The sequence below is a fragment of the Erpetoichthys calabaricus genome, chromosome 16, assembly GCF_900747795.2.
Source record: "Erpetoichthys calabaricus chromosome 16, fErpCal1.3, whole genome shotgun sequence".
Lineage (NCBI taxonomy): Eukaryota > Metazoa > Chordata > Cladistia > Polypteriformes > Polypteridae > Erpetoichthys > Erpetoichthys calabaricus.
The window spans coordinates 52,828,592-52,845,980 of record NC_041409.2 but is presented as its reverse complement, the minus strand read 5'-3'; the positions used below and the strand labels follow the sequence as shown (position 1 = coordinate 52,845,980).

The 17,389-nt window shown below is 40.7% G+C and overlaps 1 protein-coding gene across 1 annotated transcript in view; it reads left to right on the top strand.

Moving 5' to 3' along the window:
• The window catches only part of zfyve1 (zinc finger, FYVE domain containing 1), a 46,318-nt gene that overhangs the window by 12,691 nt on the left and 16,238 nt on the right, over window positions 1-17,389 (top strand). Inside the window, exons 3-4 of the mRNA XM_028821238.2 lie at window positions 2,135-2,349; window positions 14,947-15,053. Coding sequence (XP_028677071.1) covers window positions 2,135-2,349; window positions 14,947-15,053 — 322 coding nt within the window. The remainder of the gene's footprint in view (window positions 1-2,134; window positions 2,350-14,946; window positions 15,054-17,389) is intronic.

Sequence of the window (17,389 nt, the reverse complement as noted above, 5' to 3'; positions counted from 1 at the left end):
GATTTTTTTTTTTTCAACAAGAAAAAAATGATATTACTTGTAACAGAAATGTGTAAATACCAAAATATCGACATAAATACAGCAGGAACGATATGTCCATTGTCCACTGTTGTACTGATGCAGATTTAGTACATGGCCTTCGTGTGATATGTTTTGAAACGGTGAACAGTGCGCAGCCCGACACCGCAATCAAGACAATAAAAGTTTATTTGCATGCATTTTCTTTAGGGGAGGAAGAAAAGCTTTAGATTCATCAAAAATTTCAGTCTCCTGTTTTTGACAGATCTCGATGTTGTAGGGTCCCCTGATACCAAAAACATCAATATCTAGATGATGGGTGTCTGTGTGTGTGTATTTTACAGTTTCTTTAGGACGGTCCAGAGTTAAAATGGCTGCACAGAAAAATACCAAACTCAAAACTTAAGCCTGTTATAAGATGACGATGTGCTGATTCGTTTTTGAGACAAATCTTGCAAGAGAAAGATGAATTCGACAGGAACCCTTAAATACTGTAATTCTGCAATTAATTATGAATTCTTCTCATCAATTGCTATCATAATGAGCTAATTTATGATCAGAAAGATCAGCATCAGAGCAGTAAATACTTACTGAAATGTTTTAGAATAATTTGGGTAACTTGGTTCCTAGAGTGCAAAGCCTACTGACGCTCACGTCCGAGTTTCTTTCTGTTGCTTATGCATGAGAGGATGGAATGACAGTGCCTAATCTGCATGATCATTGTGCTCTAGTGACATCCACATTTTCCCTGATATTTACCTTGACAGTTGCCACATTGTAAGTAGTGCTTAGAGGGCTAACATCTTTCTTGTCTTTTTACTTGACTACAGTCATTTTACCTTTGTGCCACGCTGCTACTTGCACCTGCTGCAGCTTTATGCGACATAATTCACCAGGCATATCATTCCAGTGCGCATGCACCACCTTCACTTTCCTTGTCAGCATCTGATCCCAATTCACATTGTCGTCATTATTGCTTAATTCAGCTAATGGTTTGGTTTAAGTTTGTTCTCATGCTGGCTTTGCTGCTACTCATTTACACGCCATTGGGTTTTCGTAGAAAACTCTGTCCCACTCATGAATATTGATTAATTGAGTTAATTCAGAGTGGCAAAACACATTGAAATACTGTACTCATTATTTTTATACAGCATATTATGTGATCCACTAGATGGCAGCAGAATACTGTCCTGAGCCTTATTTGGGGTTAACACTATAAAAGTGGATCATTACCATTACTCCAGCATCTGAATGGATAATAACCATAAGTTAGATCATTACCGTCACCCCAAGTCTGTCTTAAGAATAACCGTAATTGTATAGAATATCGGGCCTGAGTAACGCTTGGGGTTAATGTCAAGGAGGTTAAGCAATAAAACACAAATGAAAGGGTCTTTTGTGGGATCTGCGATCTAAAGGCACTGACCTTTATACAGTTCACCTGATTTAATGACCTTTAGTCATCCCTATGAGGCAGCAACCTTAGAAGCAGCATGCAAAACAAATTACAAAGTGTTGGAGCATATGAAAAGCAAAATTGTATCAGAGAACATATGAATAATTTGCTACCAAATGAAAACAACTTTAAAACATCAAATGCTCTTCCTTTCCAATTGTTGTTATTAATCACTCTAAATTCACCCATTTATAAGTGGACCCTTGAAAAATGTTCTGGCAACTTGTCCCAGGCTGGAGATTGTTTTGTAGGCCATACGTGAACTTGATTGCGTGGGGCAGATGATTAGTCTGAATTTTGAACTGTCGTCTAATTTGTTGCTTTCTTTCATTTTCTAGGCTTTTAAACTTGTTATTCATTAAATCTATCTGTACCATTATTGTTATTTTATGTTTCTCACAGCTTTGAAGTTCTCTACTAATTCAGTGAAAGAAGTTGAATATTTCCTTAAGAGGAATTGTACCCACCAGCCTTGATTCATTATTAAAATATAAAGCTGCTACTGATTGTCAGCTTTGAAGCTTATATTTGAATGTGATGTTTTTATGTAATTACATTCTAGACTTCTTTTTTTTACTTATGTAAGATTTTTACTTTTTTTGTATCAACTATATAATGAATTTTCCATTTTAAACCTCAATGTTCCATCTCTGTTTTCAGACAAGCCCGCAGACTCTCCAGAACGGCTGCTGCAGGAACGCTTTCGGAAGCTTGGTCGCTTTCCTGAGGCTTTCAGCTCCATTCAGTACAGGGGCACCCGCACCTACAATCCTCCAACTGACTTCTCCGGTTTGCTGCTCACTCTGGAGCAGCAGCTTAGCAATAACAGCACCCGCTCACCACGTTCCCCTCGTGTCATCTATAAGGCTTTGCAGGTAGGAGGCTTCATTTTCATCTCGGGGTCATTTCCGGATGTTTGTCGAAGGTGAATGATTAGGGTTGGGAACAGTTTTAAATTGTGGCAAACTGCTCATCAGGTTAGCCAGGTTTATCAATGCCTGTTGGCAATGGCATTGTAGCTCTTGTTGATCTGTAAGCCGTGACACTGCTGTGTCAGTACCCTCTCTGACCTTAAGCAAGTTACTCTACCTGTCACATAATAATAATAATACATTTTATTTAATAGGCGCCTTTCTTAGCACTCAAGGTCACCTTACAATAAAATTAAACAACATTAGTTAAATAAAAATAAGAGAATGATAAATCACAAAGTAATAATTAGTAAACAAACAAAGATAACAGGGAGTAACAGCGTAGAATTCACAATTGGTATGCCAGTTTGAAAAGATAAGTTTTGAGGGAAGTTTTAAACTGTTTTATTGAATCGAGCTGACGAATATGAGAGGGAAGAGAATTCCAGAGTTGAGGAGCATTATGAGAGACGCTCGAGCTCCCATACAACAGAGTTTGATGTGTGGTACAGAAAGTAGAGCTGCATATGAGGATCTGAGTGAGTGACAGGGAGTGTAAGTCTGTAGGAAATCAGTGAGGGGGGGGGGGGGGCAAGGTTGTGGAGAGCTTTAAATGTTAACTACACAATACAATACAAAATACTGCTCTTAACAGGGAGCCAGTGAAGTTGAGAGAGAATAGGTGTAATACTGTATGTTCAGTGGATTTTGAACAGCAGGTTATTATTCTGGCAGCAGAATTTTGAAGAAGTTGTAAGCGATGGATAAGTTTTTGTGGGATGCCAGATAGAATAGCATTACAGTAATCTATACGTGAGGTGACTAGGGCATTAACCAATACTTCAGTACTGTGTTGCGTAAGAACAGGACGAAGTCTAGAAATGTTTCGGAAATGGAAGAAGGCAGTCAGAGAAATGTTACTTATATAGGAAGAAAAAGAGAGAGTACTGTCAAGAATAACACCCAGGCTCTTAACTTGGGAAGAGATGTTTGTGTTAATATTGTTAATTAAAATAGAAGAACGGTTAACCTTAGCAAGTGCGGATTTAGAGCCAATGAGGAGCACCTCAGTTTTATTGCTGTTTAGTTGGAGAAGATTGTGAGTCATCCATGTCTTTATGTCTTGGGGACATGCCATAAGAGCATCTGTAAGGAAAACAGAAGTGGATTTAGTGGATAGTTATAGCTGAGTGTCATCAGCGTAACAATGAAACTTAATACCATGGTGCCGGAAGATACAGTATTACCTATGGGGAAGATATAAATGAGAAAAAGAAGCGGCCCCAAAACAGAACCCTGTGGAACTCCCTGAGTAGCGACTGCGTTCTCAGATTTAAAACCCTTTATTTGAACAAATTGCTTCCTATCAGTGAGGTAGGAAGAAAACCACTGGAGGACAAGGCAACAGACTCCAAAACTAGCTAGTCGTTTCAAAAGTATCTGATGGGATATGGTGTCAAATGCAGAGCTGAGGTCAAGAAGCACAAGAATTGATAAAAGTCCCATGTCAGCTCCCAGGAGAAGATCCTTTGTGATTTTGACCAGGGCAGTTTCTGTGCTGTGTTTAGGACGAAACCCAGATTGAAACTGTTCAAAAAGGTTATTTTTTAAAAGATGGGACTGGAGTTGGGAGGCAGCTATCTTTTCAAAAACTTTAGATATGAAAGGAACATTTGAGATAGGCCGATAATTGTTAAGGATATTTGGGTCTAAATCAGGTTTTTTCAGAATTGAGTAATTGAGGCTGTTTTTAGTGAGAGGGGGACTGTGCCTGTAGTAAGGGAAGAGTTAACTATAGCAGTTATCATGGGGGGAATATGTGACAGACAGGACTTAACAAAGCTTGTAGGTATTGGATCTAATTGGCATGTTGAAGAATTAGATTTTGTTACAAGCTCTGAGATATTATTTTCAGCTGGTAAACTGAAATCTGAGAATAGGGTGGTTGGTAGGGGAATATGGATGATAGTGGAGAGTATGTCATTTTCTGCAGAAATAGAGGAAGCAAGTTGCTGGTGGATTTTTTCAATTTTTGAGTTGAAGAAATCCAAAAAAGTGCAGCGGTATTTAACAGAGAGGTTATGGTAAACGACATTTTCTGGTGGTGTAATTAGCCTTTTCATTGTAGAAAAAAGAGCTCTAGTATTTTTCCCTCCTATATTGATAATGTTAGAATAGTATACAGTTTTGGCAGCAGAGAGAGTGTTTTTGTATTTTAACATATGATTTGAGTACATTTCCTTGTGTACAACAAGACCCGTCTTTTTAGCTAAGTGCTCCAACTGTCGGCCTGTGGCTCTGAGCTGACGGAGTTCAGATGTAAACCAGGGAGCAGTGCGAATAAATGAAACAGTACGTGTTTTTAAGGGAGCTAATGTATCAAAGGCAGAGGACAGAGCAGCATTGTAATGGTCTACTAATTCTGAATGTGTGGTAGCAGAAGGAGAAACAGGCTGGGATTGGAATAAATGTATAAAGGTCTCTGGGTTTACATGCTTGACATTACAAAATGAAATTACACGCTGAACCTTTGATTTACTGAGAGGTAAGGTAACATCAAATGTGATCATTCTGTGATCTGAGATAGGTAATTCAGCAGGAATAAGATTGTGAGGTGTGATACCAGAGCAGCAAACTAAGTCTAAAATATGACCCTTGTTATGAGTCGAAAAGTTGACATATTGAATTAAATTGAAACAGTCAAGGATTTCATTAAAAACATTTGTCAGTGCGTCAGTTGGCACGTCAACGTGTATGTTAAAATCACCGATGAGGATGACATTAGTAGACATTACACACAAAGTTGTAAAAAGTTCAGCAATAAAAACACTTGATAGTTTAGGAGGTCTATATAAAACAGCAATTATAATAGGTGAAGTTCCGCAGAGTTTGCCAGCTAACAGTTCAAAGGATGAATACGCTGGAAGAGGTATCGGTGATAATTTTAAGTGTTTATGGTGTATTATTCTGAGACCGCCTCCCCACCCTGAAGAATGGGATTTGGAGTTGCAGATAAACTCTGGAGGGAGCGCTTGATTTAGATGGAAATAATCCCCCGGTTGCTGCCAAGTCTCCGTAAGACATAAACAGTCCATTTTAGTGTCTATGATAACATCACCAATCAGCAGAGCTTTGTTAGAGATAGATCGAGTATTAAATAATCCAAACTTCAAAGCGTTTATGGACGTATATTCCAGTGATTTTACCAAAGGAATCAACACGTTATAATTAGCACATCGCTCAGAAGTATGTGGACAAGTGCGTCCTTCAGACCAAAGTGAAGGAATAGACCCGCTGCTACTCCTGCTGAGGCCAAAACGATGATGAGAGCCCCGGTGAACATACTTTGGTCGTCGGAGAATGCCGCGGTGCAGCAGGATATCAGCAGGCAATTCAAAGTTTGTTCAAAGTCGATACAATTAATCTGGTGAATATTTTAGTTTTGAAGATGTGACTGCATTAGATAGCAAAGCAGACATAATAATCCATGACAACCAATTGAGGTTTATCATAGTAGATTTCCAGAAGTCACCCAAGCAAATCCCAGATTGGAAGCAAAGCAATGTACCCCTTGTGTACCTACTCAGCCCAATTAAAATAACACGTTAGCCAGTAGACCTTCACCACTGGGATTTCCGCAAGTACTCAGCAATTGACAAGGGACAGTTTCAACCACCTATTCATCAAAGCTACTTACTTGAGCAGAGTATCCATGAGAAAGTTTCTACTTACCCACACAGGTTGCAGCCAGCAAAGAACAGTTCTACGAGGGCTCGTGTTAAGGCTGAAGGAGGCAAGGGACACAAATGCGTGTTATCAGTTGTTAATCGAATGCAAAGGCGAAGGAAGATCCGATACAAAAGGCAAAAAACAAGTAAAAAAACAACTAGGACAAGTACACAAACAGAGCACCGGCAAGCAGTGGCAGACAGAAACACCAGCGTTCAATTCCGGTCACTTCCCATCAATATATAGTGCCCTCCATAATATTTGGGATAAAGGCACATTTTCCCTTGATTTCTTCTCCGCAGTTTAAAAGTACAAATCAAACAATTCAGGTGTGATTAAAGTGCACATTGCAGACTTTCATTTATGAGGATTTGCATATATTTCGGTCACTCATCACTTTTTCTACATGGTCCCCCCCATTGCAGAGCCCTGTATGTCTGGAGTCAACAGGTGTTTGTGATGCTTCAGGTGGGTTTCATTTCTTCATAAGATACCTCGGTTTGCTTCTACTCTTGGCACTCTCTAGTTGCCATTGTTCAACATGAGGACAAGAGCTGTACCATTGAAAGTCAAAGAAGCCATTATGAGGCTGAAAAACAAGAAGAAAACCATTGGAGTCATCAGTAAAACCTTAGGATGGCCTAAATCAACTGTTGGGAATATCATTAAGAAGAAAGAACACACAAGTGAGCTCAGTAATCTCGAAGGGACTGGAAAGCCAAGGAAGACCTCCATTGCTGACGACAGAAGAATCCTCACTATGGTAAAGAAAAAGCCCCAAACACCTGTCTGATAGAGACAGAGGTGGATGAGTCAGAGATGACTATTTAGCAGAAGACTTCATGAACAGAAACACACAGGGCAGATTGATGCAAACCACTAGTAAGCCAGATTACAGTTTGCAAAAAAGTAAACCAATTTTGGCTCTTTTCTAACTTAAAGGCATTAAGAATATTCAGGCACTCAATGTTCCAAGCTGGAGAGTTTGTTGGACATTATGTAAGTTTAAAGTCTGTGTTTTAAACTTCAATTGCCCGAGCTTATTTTATGATTATGCAGGCTTGAGAATGTGTGCCTGTTGCCTGATAGATAGATAGATAGATAGATAGATAGATAGATAGATAGATAGATAGATAGATAGATAGATAGATAGATAGATAGATAGATAGATAGATAGATAGATAGATAGATAGATAGATAGATAGATAGATAGATAGATAGATAGATAGATAGATACTTTATTAATCCCAAGGGGAAATTCACATACTCCAGCAGCAGCATACTGATACAAAAAACAATATTAAATTAAAGATTGATAACAATGCAGGTATACAGACAGACAATAACTTTGTATAATGTACCCCCCCCGGTGGAATTGAAGAGTCGCATAGTTTGGGGGACGAACGATCTCCTCAGTCTGTCAGTGATGCAGGACATTGACAGCAGTCTGTCGCTGAAGCTGCTCTTCTGTCTGGAGATGACACTGTTTAGTGGATACAGTGGATTCTCCATAATTGTTAGGAGCCTGCTAAGCGCCCGTCGCTCTAGCACAGATTTCAAGCTGTCCAGCTCCATGCCAACAATAGAGCCTTCCTTCCTCACCAGTTTGTCCAGGTGTGAGGCGTCCTTCTTCTTAATGCTGCCTCCCCAGCACACCACCGCGTAGAAGAGGGTGCTCGCCACAACCGTCTGATAGAACATCTGCAGCATCTTATTGCAGATGTTGAAGGACACCAGTCTTCGAAGTATAGTTGGCTCTGTCCTTTCTTACACAGAGCATCAGTATTGGCAGTCTAGTCTAATTTATCATCCAGCTGCACTCCCAGGTATTTATAGGTCTGCACCATCTGCACACAGTTACCTCTGATGATCATGGTGTCCATGAGGGGTCTGGGCCTCCTAAAATCCACCACCAGCTCCTTGGTTTTGCTGGTGTTCAGGTGTAGGTGGTTTGAGTCGCACTATTTAACAAAGTCCTTGATTACGTCCCTATACTCCTTCTCCTTCCCACTCCTGATGCAGCCCACGATAGCAGTGTCGTCAGCAAACTTTTGCATGTGGCAGGACTCCGAGTTGTATTGGAAGTCCGATGTATATAGGCTGAACAGGACCGGAGAAAGTACAGTCCCCTGTGGCACTCCTGTGTTGCTGACCACAATGTCAGACGTGCAGTTCCCGAGACGCACATACTGAGGTCTGTCTTTAAGATAGTCCACGATCCATGCCACCAGGTATGAATCTACTCCCATCTCTGTCAGCTTGTCCCTAAGGAGCAGAGGTTGGATTGTGTTGAAGGTGCTAGAGAAGTCTAGAAACATAATTCTTACAGCACCACTGCCTCTGTCCAAGTGGGAGAGGGATCGGTGTAGCATATAGATGATGGCATCCTCCGCTCCCACCTTCTCCTGATATGCAAACTGCAGAGGGTCGAGGGCGTGTTGAACCTGTGGCCTCAGGTGGTGAAGCAGCAGCCTCTCCATGGTCTTCATCACATGTGACGTCAGAGCAACAGGCCGGAAGTCATTCAGCTCACTAGGACGTGATACCTTTGGGACTGGGGTGATGCAAGATGTTTTCCAAAGCCTTGGGACTCTCCCCTGTTCCAGGCTCAGGTTGAAGATGCACTGTAGAGGACCCCCCAGCTCCGATGCACAGACCTTCAGCAGTCGTGGTGATACTCCATCTGGACCCGCTGCTTTGCAGGCACGAAGTCTCCTCAGCTCTCTGCTCACCTGTGCTGTTGTAATTGTGGGTGCGGATGTCTCTCTTATGCTGGTATCAGCAGAAGGATATGTGGAGGGTGCAGTACTCCGAGGTGAGAGTGAGATTGGGTTAGGGTGGTCAAACCTGTTAAAGAAGTTGTTCATTTGGTTTGCTCTCTTCACGTCTCTCTCGATGGTGGCACCCCGCTTCAAGCTGCAGCCAGTGATGATCTTCATCTCATCCCACACTTCCTTCATGCTGTTATTCTGCAACTTCTGCTCCAGCTTTCTCCTGTACTGCTCCTTCGCCACCCTGAGCTGGACTCAGAGTTCCTTCTGCACGCGCTTGAGCTCATGCTGATCACCACCTTTAAAAGCCCTTTTCTTCTGGTTCAAAAGGCCCTTGATGTCACTTGTAATCCATGGCTTGTTGTTAGCATAGCAGCGTACAGTTCTTACATGAACTACAATGTCCATACAGAAGTTGATGTAGTCAGTAGTGCAGTCAACAACCTCCTCAATGTTCTCACTATGTGATCCCTGCAGAATATCCCAGTCTGTAGTTCCAAAGCATTCTCTCAGAGCCTTCTCTGCCTCAGGGGACCACTTCCTGAATGAGCGTGTGGTTGTAGGTAGGACCCTCACTCTTGGTTTGTAGTGAGGCTGAAGCAGAACCAGGTTATGATCTGCTTTCCCAAGCGCAGGCAGCGGGGTGGCGCTGTATGCGTCTTTAACGTTTGCATACAGTAAATCAATAGTCTTATTTCCCCGGGTGTTACAGTCCACATACTGGGAGAAGGCAGGTAATGTTTTGTCCAGCGTCACATGATTAAAGTCTCCAGCGATTAGCACAAGCGCCTCAGGGTGCTGCGTTTGTAACTTAGCAACAGCAGAATGGATGATGTTACTCGCTGTCTCCAGGACCGCCCGAGGAGGGATGTAAACAATAACAACAATGACGTGTCCAAACTCTCTGGGCAAGTAATAGGGACGCAAACTTCCAGCCAACATTTCGATGTCCCTGTAGCAAGTGGAGACTTTGACGTTAACATGTCCAGAGTTACACCACCGTGCATTAACATAGAGAGCAAGTCCTCCTCCTTTGTGCTTCCCGCAGGTACTTACATCTCTGTCCGCTCTAACTGTGCTAAACCCGGGTAGCTCCACGTTAGTATCTGGGATGGTGGTAGTTAGCCACGTTTCGCAAAAGCACAACAAACTGCATTTTCTGTAGGTTCTGACATTTTTCACCAGCGCAGCCAGTTCGTCAATCATATTTGAGATTGAGTTCACATTTCCCAGGATCACAGAAGGCACCGAAGGCTTAAAACGCCACTTTCTCGCACGCCGCTTCATTTTTAGCTTAGTGCCGGCTCTGCTGCCACAATACCACCTTCTTACCTCGTCGGGTAAATAGGGAACCACACCGGCACTGGCATTTGTTCTCAGCGTTCGAAGTTGAGTACTTGAATAGACGAGTCTCGGCGTGTAAAAATCCATGCCCACGTTGTAAAAGTAAGTGTGTCCAGGGAACAAATCCACATAAAATAAAGTGATAGGAGTGATCAATAAAAAAGAGAAAAATAAAAGTAGAAAAATAAAGTCGTACACGGAGCTCCTGAAAAGGCTGCCACACTCGGCGGCGCCTAAGTCATAGTGATAGTCAGGGCTGCCCCGGGTAAGGCCTATTTTAGGCAGGCCAGTGGCTCTTAGCCTTTTTTTTTCTTTTAACTTTATCAATTTTTATTAAAATCAAGAATTTTATCACTCTTTAATATTGTTTGTTTATCGGTATGCTGCTGCTGGAGTATGTGAAGTTCCCCTTGGGATTAATAAAGTATCTATCTATCTATCCATCCATCCATCCACATATAGTAACTCAAGTTTTACCAAAAAAAAATACATTAAAAAGTTCTAAACAAATCAACCCCCACCCCTGAGAAAGAGAGCTAGGCCAGCAGTGTTAAACGTTATGCTAGTAAAGACAAATGAATACATAAATTAATAAATGAATAAAGATAAATGGAGTAAAAGAGGGGAGAGAACCTGCTTCCTCAATTAAAATGCTAATTCCAAAATGTTACTGATTAGATCCTGCCAGGTTTTGAAAATGTTTTGTACAGATCCTCTAAGTGAGAATTTGATTTTTTCCAGTTTCAAATAGTATATAACATCAGTTACCCACTGACTTAAAGGAGGAGAGTTAGGATTCTTCCAGTTGAGCAAGATACGTCTATGTGCCAGTAGTGAAGTAAAGGCGATCACAGTTTGTTTGTCCTTCTCCACTTAAAGCTCATCTGAGAGTACCCCAAACACAGCTATTAGTGGATTAGGAGGGATTGTGACACCAAGGCTGTATTAACCTTTTTTTGCTATTGTATTTGCTTTAGATTCGCAACAATTCCAAGGTGATTTACAAATGCTGTGTACTTTTGTTTCTTTGCTAGGCCTGGTACAAAGATGTAGTAAGTGCTATTTAAGGTAATGAAAATATTTGAAGTTTTATATGTAACTACTAACCAATGCCCCAGATGAATCGTGAAAAGCTACAAACAATTAACTGGTTTTATTCAAATGTTAGTATAAAAGAAGTATTTTATTACATTTAAGGGACAAAAACACTTTTTTTCCCTTATGCATTCAGGGAATGTTATAGCAGGAGAGACAGTTTGCACTGCTTGTGACATTTAGATTAAAAACTAACTAACCAGTATCTGGTAGAATTATTACAGTGTGGCAAATTCATCAGGCAGCCTGTGCAGAATGCTTAAAACGGATCATGCAGCAAGTTCAGCACCAGCTTCTAGAAATTCATTATTTGATGCTGTTCTCAGGTAGTATGTCAATAACACTGGGCATCATTTTCTTTCTGTACAGCTGGAGTAGAGCCAAACAGGTTAGTAGGAGACACTCTTTTATCTTTTTACAGAAGAAAGTGATGTGACATACCCTTCAGAATATACTAATGACCTGGATGGCAGTCAGCACAAGGCCAAGACATTTCAATGAGCATTAGGTGATGTCTATTTTATGTGTTGTGTGTTTACAGTTTAAAGGCAGAGACACTGATTTTTTTTTTTTTTTAGTATATTATATAGAATTCAAACGTAGCCCTAACACAAGCCATAATTAAGATGGTGGCTGATCATTGTTCTGTGGGGTTCCCCCTTGAAGAATCGATGCTGATTGTCGTCCATTCACCACTTGGAGGATCGTCATTGAACGTTATCCTATTGGTTTGGAGTTCGGTGCAGAGAGGATTGTTCCCTTGAAGATTAGTTTGTGAGGTTTGTTGCAACAAGCAGCAATACATCCCAGGGATTTCCACAAACTTTTCTCATTCACTTCAGGTTTAATTCACGACTTGGCGTGACCCCATTAGAGATGTCTCATGAACCATAGTTTCAGAAATACTGGCTTAAGCAATTGTACATGCATTCATATACATACTAATTACAGGGAAGAAAAAGTTATTAACACCCCTTAGCAAGCTAATGTATTTTGTAAATTGATAAGAATGTTACTTCCCCTATATAATCATCTCAAGGCACAGGCCTAGGAGTTGAGCAGCTAAATATTTCACTGCATATTGTACTGTATGTATAATTTGTATGTGACAAATAAAATTTAATTGATTTGATTTTGATATAATATTTTTAGGATTACATCTCTCGAGAAAGTAGGGGTGTTACAAGAACCGATATACAGTATGAGCTGCGTCTACACCACCAGCCAGAGACCACGTCTTTATAAAAAGCACACGTTTATTAATGTTCAAACACAGTCCCGCACAGCACACTGTGCCCCCAGCACCAATCACCTGTACTCCGGGCTTCTCTCGCACTGTCCGTGGGCCACCTTTCCTCTCTCCACGGGAGCCTCGTCCTGCTCCCACTCCCGACTCTAGCTCCCTGATTGTAGGGAGGCAGCCCCTTTTATAATGACCTGGATGGGCTCCAGGTGTTCCGTCTGACGACACTTCCTGGTGTGGTGGAAGTGTCAGGAGAGCACCCGGAAGCACTCCAGGCGTCCCTGGAAGGATCATCCTCCATGTTCCCAGGTGTGGTGGAAGTAAATGTTTCCCAGGCTCTCTGAGACTTGGGGTGCCCCCTGGCGGTGGCCATGGGCCCCAATGGGCTTGAGCCTCCTTGCTCCTCTCCTGTGGTCCTCTTCAGATCCAGGGCGATTGCCCCCTCGTGGCACGGAGGACAAATACGCCACGTCCTGGCTGGGTCTGTCCCTCAGCTGCTTGTGACAACGGGTATGAAGTCAGTACTACAATGGTTATGGTAGCATATTTATAATATCAGTAGTACTAAACGAAAGTTGGAATTGTACTCATGCATAACTACAAGTAGACGGATTACTTCAGTAGGCACAATAATACATGAGAAACACGCAAGTAAAAACTACATATAAAAATAGTAATGATACTGCACCGTATCATCCATCCATCCATTTTCCAACCCGCTGAATCCGAACACAGGGTCACGGGGGTCTGCTGGAGCCAATCCCAGCCAACACAGGGCACAAGGCAGGAACCAATCCCGGGCAGGGTGCCAACCCACTGCAGGACACACACAAACACACCCACACACCAAGCACACACTAGGGCCAGTTTAGAATCGCCAATCCACCTAACCTGCATGTCTGTGGACTGTGGGAGGAAACCGGAGCGCCCGGAGGAAACCCACGCAGACACGGGGAGAACATGCAAACTCCACGCAGGGAGGACCTGGGAAGCGAACCCGGGTCTCCTAACTGTGAGGCAGCAGCGCTACCACTGCACCACCATGCTGCCCGCACTGTATCATCCTATGTTAAATATAATAATGACAGAAATCATGTCTGGAAATGCTTTATTTTTGCGTCAGATGATTTTCAGCACTCAATTGAGTGGGTGTAAAAACAAAAAAAGGCCAAAACACATACACGCAGTTTTTTTATTATCACCACTTTAATCCTTTGAGGAGTTAATTAAGATACTAATTCATGCATCCTTTGAGAGTGCAATGATGAGACTGAGCAGATGTGAGTTGTAATTGTTTCACTCAGAGCTTGAAATTCATTGTTGAAGTTGGGGGGAGGAAGGGGGGGTCCCCCACTTAAATCTGACACAAAGAGGGATTTCAAACTTGGAGGGAGGGGTTCAAAATCCCACATTTTAAAAACCACTTTGATTTTAGGCATTTTTTTAATTTCAGAATTTTTTCTTTCTGAAGTTTACAGTTGTTTATAAAATAGTTGATAAAGTTATCAGTCAGTTATTCAAATAACATGTTATTTTTACCATTTTAACTTTAAATAATTCTTTAATTTTGCATATAGAGATTTCCATTTATATCTTGGCCAAAAACACAGACTTGCTGAGGAAATATTTCATCAGCAGAATAATACAAGAAAACAGCTTTAAAGAGTTTGTTTAAATGAAAATATCCCACATTATTCACTGATTCAACACTACAGATATAATAATGTTTAAAATTGTATTTTTAGCATTGATTTTGAGCAATATTTTTCAGTTACTGGAGAGAGAGTATCAGGGAGTGAATTTAGAATGGGCTCGTCAGGCGGTTCATGGTAATGTCATTCTTTATAAATCCTATGCTGGGATTCCCCCCAGATTATAAAATTACCCCCTTGTTGTTGTACTGAGGGAAACCTTATGCCCATCACACATTAAAATTCAAGCTCATCATTCTAATTCATATTTTGAATGGTAATAGTGGTTTACTTAAGTGATAGCTGGGTACTTACTTGATGGATATAGCACGATTTTAAATTTGCTGTTACTGTTAGTAAATTCCACAGAAAAAGGGACACTATTGTTCACTTGAGTAATGGAGGTACATTGAATAAAAAGAATTTGTATGGATATCTCTTTTTGCAGTGGTATCGGATAGGTATCGAGTATTGTGAAATTTCACAAGTATTGGTAATGAATACGAAAATTCTGGTTCTGTGATATCCCTATAAGAAAGTATGTTTATAGGTACCATAACTCATTTCAAATTCACTCCTGCAGACTAACAGGGTTAATTTGTTTCACATCCCGGTGGGGCCTTTGGCACTCTCACTGTTTGTAGCACCAATCTGTATCTTTTGTCCATTTTCTCTTTTGTATCTCAAGGCTCTCAGTGAGCGCTTCAGTGGGGAGATACCTGATGAACAAGTGGCCCATAGCTCATTCTTCCCAGATGAGTACTTCACTTGCTCCTCCATTTGCCTCAGCTGTGGGTAAGTCAGCTCAGTTCCTGCACTCATTTCTCACATTTGATTCTCTACTCAACCTCTCTCCTTATACCTTTAGGTATGTATTTGTCTTAAAAAAGGTTTTGCCAGAAATTGAGTGTTTGGGTAAGGTGTGTCCTTCACTTGCTAACATTCAAGATGTTGGACATTTTGAGAACTATCATCCGACCATTATAGTGTGCCATTGAATGACATGATGTTAGTGTCTTCAGCAGTCTTTGATTTCAGTGAAGACTTTTTAGGATACTTTTAAGAAAAAAATTGATTTATGAAAACAGGTTTCTGTGGTCTCATTATCAGTCACCAAAAGAAAATCCACTGGTATGGCTTCTCCTGAAAGGTCTTCCAGCCCTTACTACACCCAATATGATAACAAAATAAACCCGCTAATAAGATTTAAACTGCTGTGAACACTTAATTGATTGAAGCATTTGAATAGACTCGGAATTTATGCATTTAGTCAAATTGCCAGAATTTCACAATTTATGGCTTGTGTACTAGGCAAGCATGCAAACAACAGTGCATCTTTTTGCTTTTTACACATAGCATACCTTCTGCAATCCAGACTCTGTGTTACTATCCCCAGTACAAATGTCCTGTTATTAGAATTTCGTTAATTACTTGTTCTACTATATAATATAACACTAAAGTCTGTGTGTCCAGACCCTCTGAGCAATCTGATTGGTCAGTTTGGCTTTGGTGACAAGATGAAAGAGGAAGTGTGAGATGCACAAGGAGGAAAAATGGGATGGGAGACCTGTGGAGAGTCTCCTTCAAGGGCTGTTAGTATTGAATTGAACAGGAGGTGAGAAAGGCACCTTGAAAATTATGACATAGTCTGAGAAGTAAGCAGGCTTTATAGAAATAAGTTTGAGAGAGGGAGCACCGGTGAAGAAATCTTCAGACACAAACAAACACAGAGGAAAGTAGCTGAAAGTGCATGTAGGGCATGAGATAGTAAATATTTTTAAATTATTCTATTAGTCTTCCACGGTTACCAAGCCTTTTAATTGATAGAACTTACACAAAAGTCTCTATCTGACATAATGATCTTGATATAGTGAAGTTATCTTCAATGCAAGTTCATGTTTGATTCTTAACATTTACTGATTATGGCATGGGAGAATGGTATTGTGTCGCCTTCTGGTCAGACTTACAAGTAAGAACATTAATTTGAGGCCTTGTGCATTGATATAGTTATTCTTGCCAAAGGGGAAGAGCGAAACAGAGAGTAATGCCCAATTGGTCTTTTATGATGTTACTGATGAGAATGAAGAACATGTCTCAGTTTACTGATATAGAATGCTCGAGTTGGTGTTTGCCAACAGAGACCTTGTTTCCCATGTTTGAGACTAACCCATAGGAAGCCTCATGTGCTAATCACTTGCAGGGCGATCGATGTTATGTGGCATAGGTGCAATTCCTTTTACAACTGAAACATTTTTACTGTTCACATTTATGAAATCATATGGTCCTCTTTTAAACAATAGTCTGTATAGTATAATTTAACAAGAATGTCTAGGTGGAATGAAGAGTTAGATGTGAAATTCTACAAGAAAATCTGAATGCCTAGTATTCATGGAGGGCACATTAGCAAACAGCAGCATTCACACAACTTGTATGTTTTTCCACTAATAATATAGGACAAAGGCTTGCCCAGTTGAGACACCATACTCTTTTCAAAATACTATTTGTATTTTGTATGTTGTGTGTAATATCTCTAGTGAACACCAAAGTGATAATCTTTAGTGTCATTTCTACTAGTATGTACCAAATAAAGCTAGGAGTCTGGCTTCCACCAAAAAATAATGAAGTAAAACCTGCTTATAATTTATTCTTATAACTATCCTGTAGAATTTTTTCTTTGAAACATAAAAAAATAACAAAACTGTGTGAGGAAGAGAATAGGGAATGGACAATTGAGACTTTTGAAAATTCTCTCAAGAGCCATATATTTTTGAAAACATGTCTCATCACTTGAGTGTGGATGAGTGAAAACATAGAGTTTTGGAAATGCAGACTCTAATCTTGCTCTGATTAGTTAGTGCTTATTATGTGGCCCTTCCCTGATTACATCCTGCTCATTGCTGTTCTCCATGTGTAAACCTAAGCTGCAGATAAGGGGCCTTGTGTGTTGGACATTTTTTCTCCGTTTCCACCACTGCACGCATGCCCAGTGTTAAAGTAGCAGCATGTCTATATCATAAACATTTTTAGTCCTTTTAGCATGGGCGGAGATGTTTCGTATACAATGTGAAAACTCTAGTGTGGAAGGAGATTAATGAAAACATAATAATGTGGACATAGCCTCAATTTGTCCA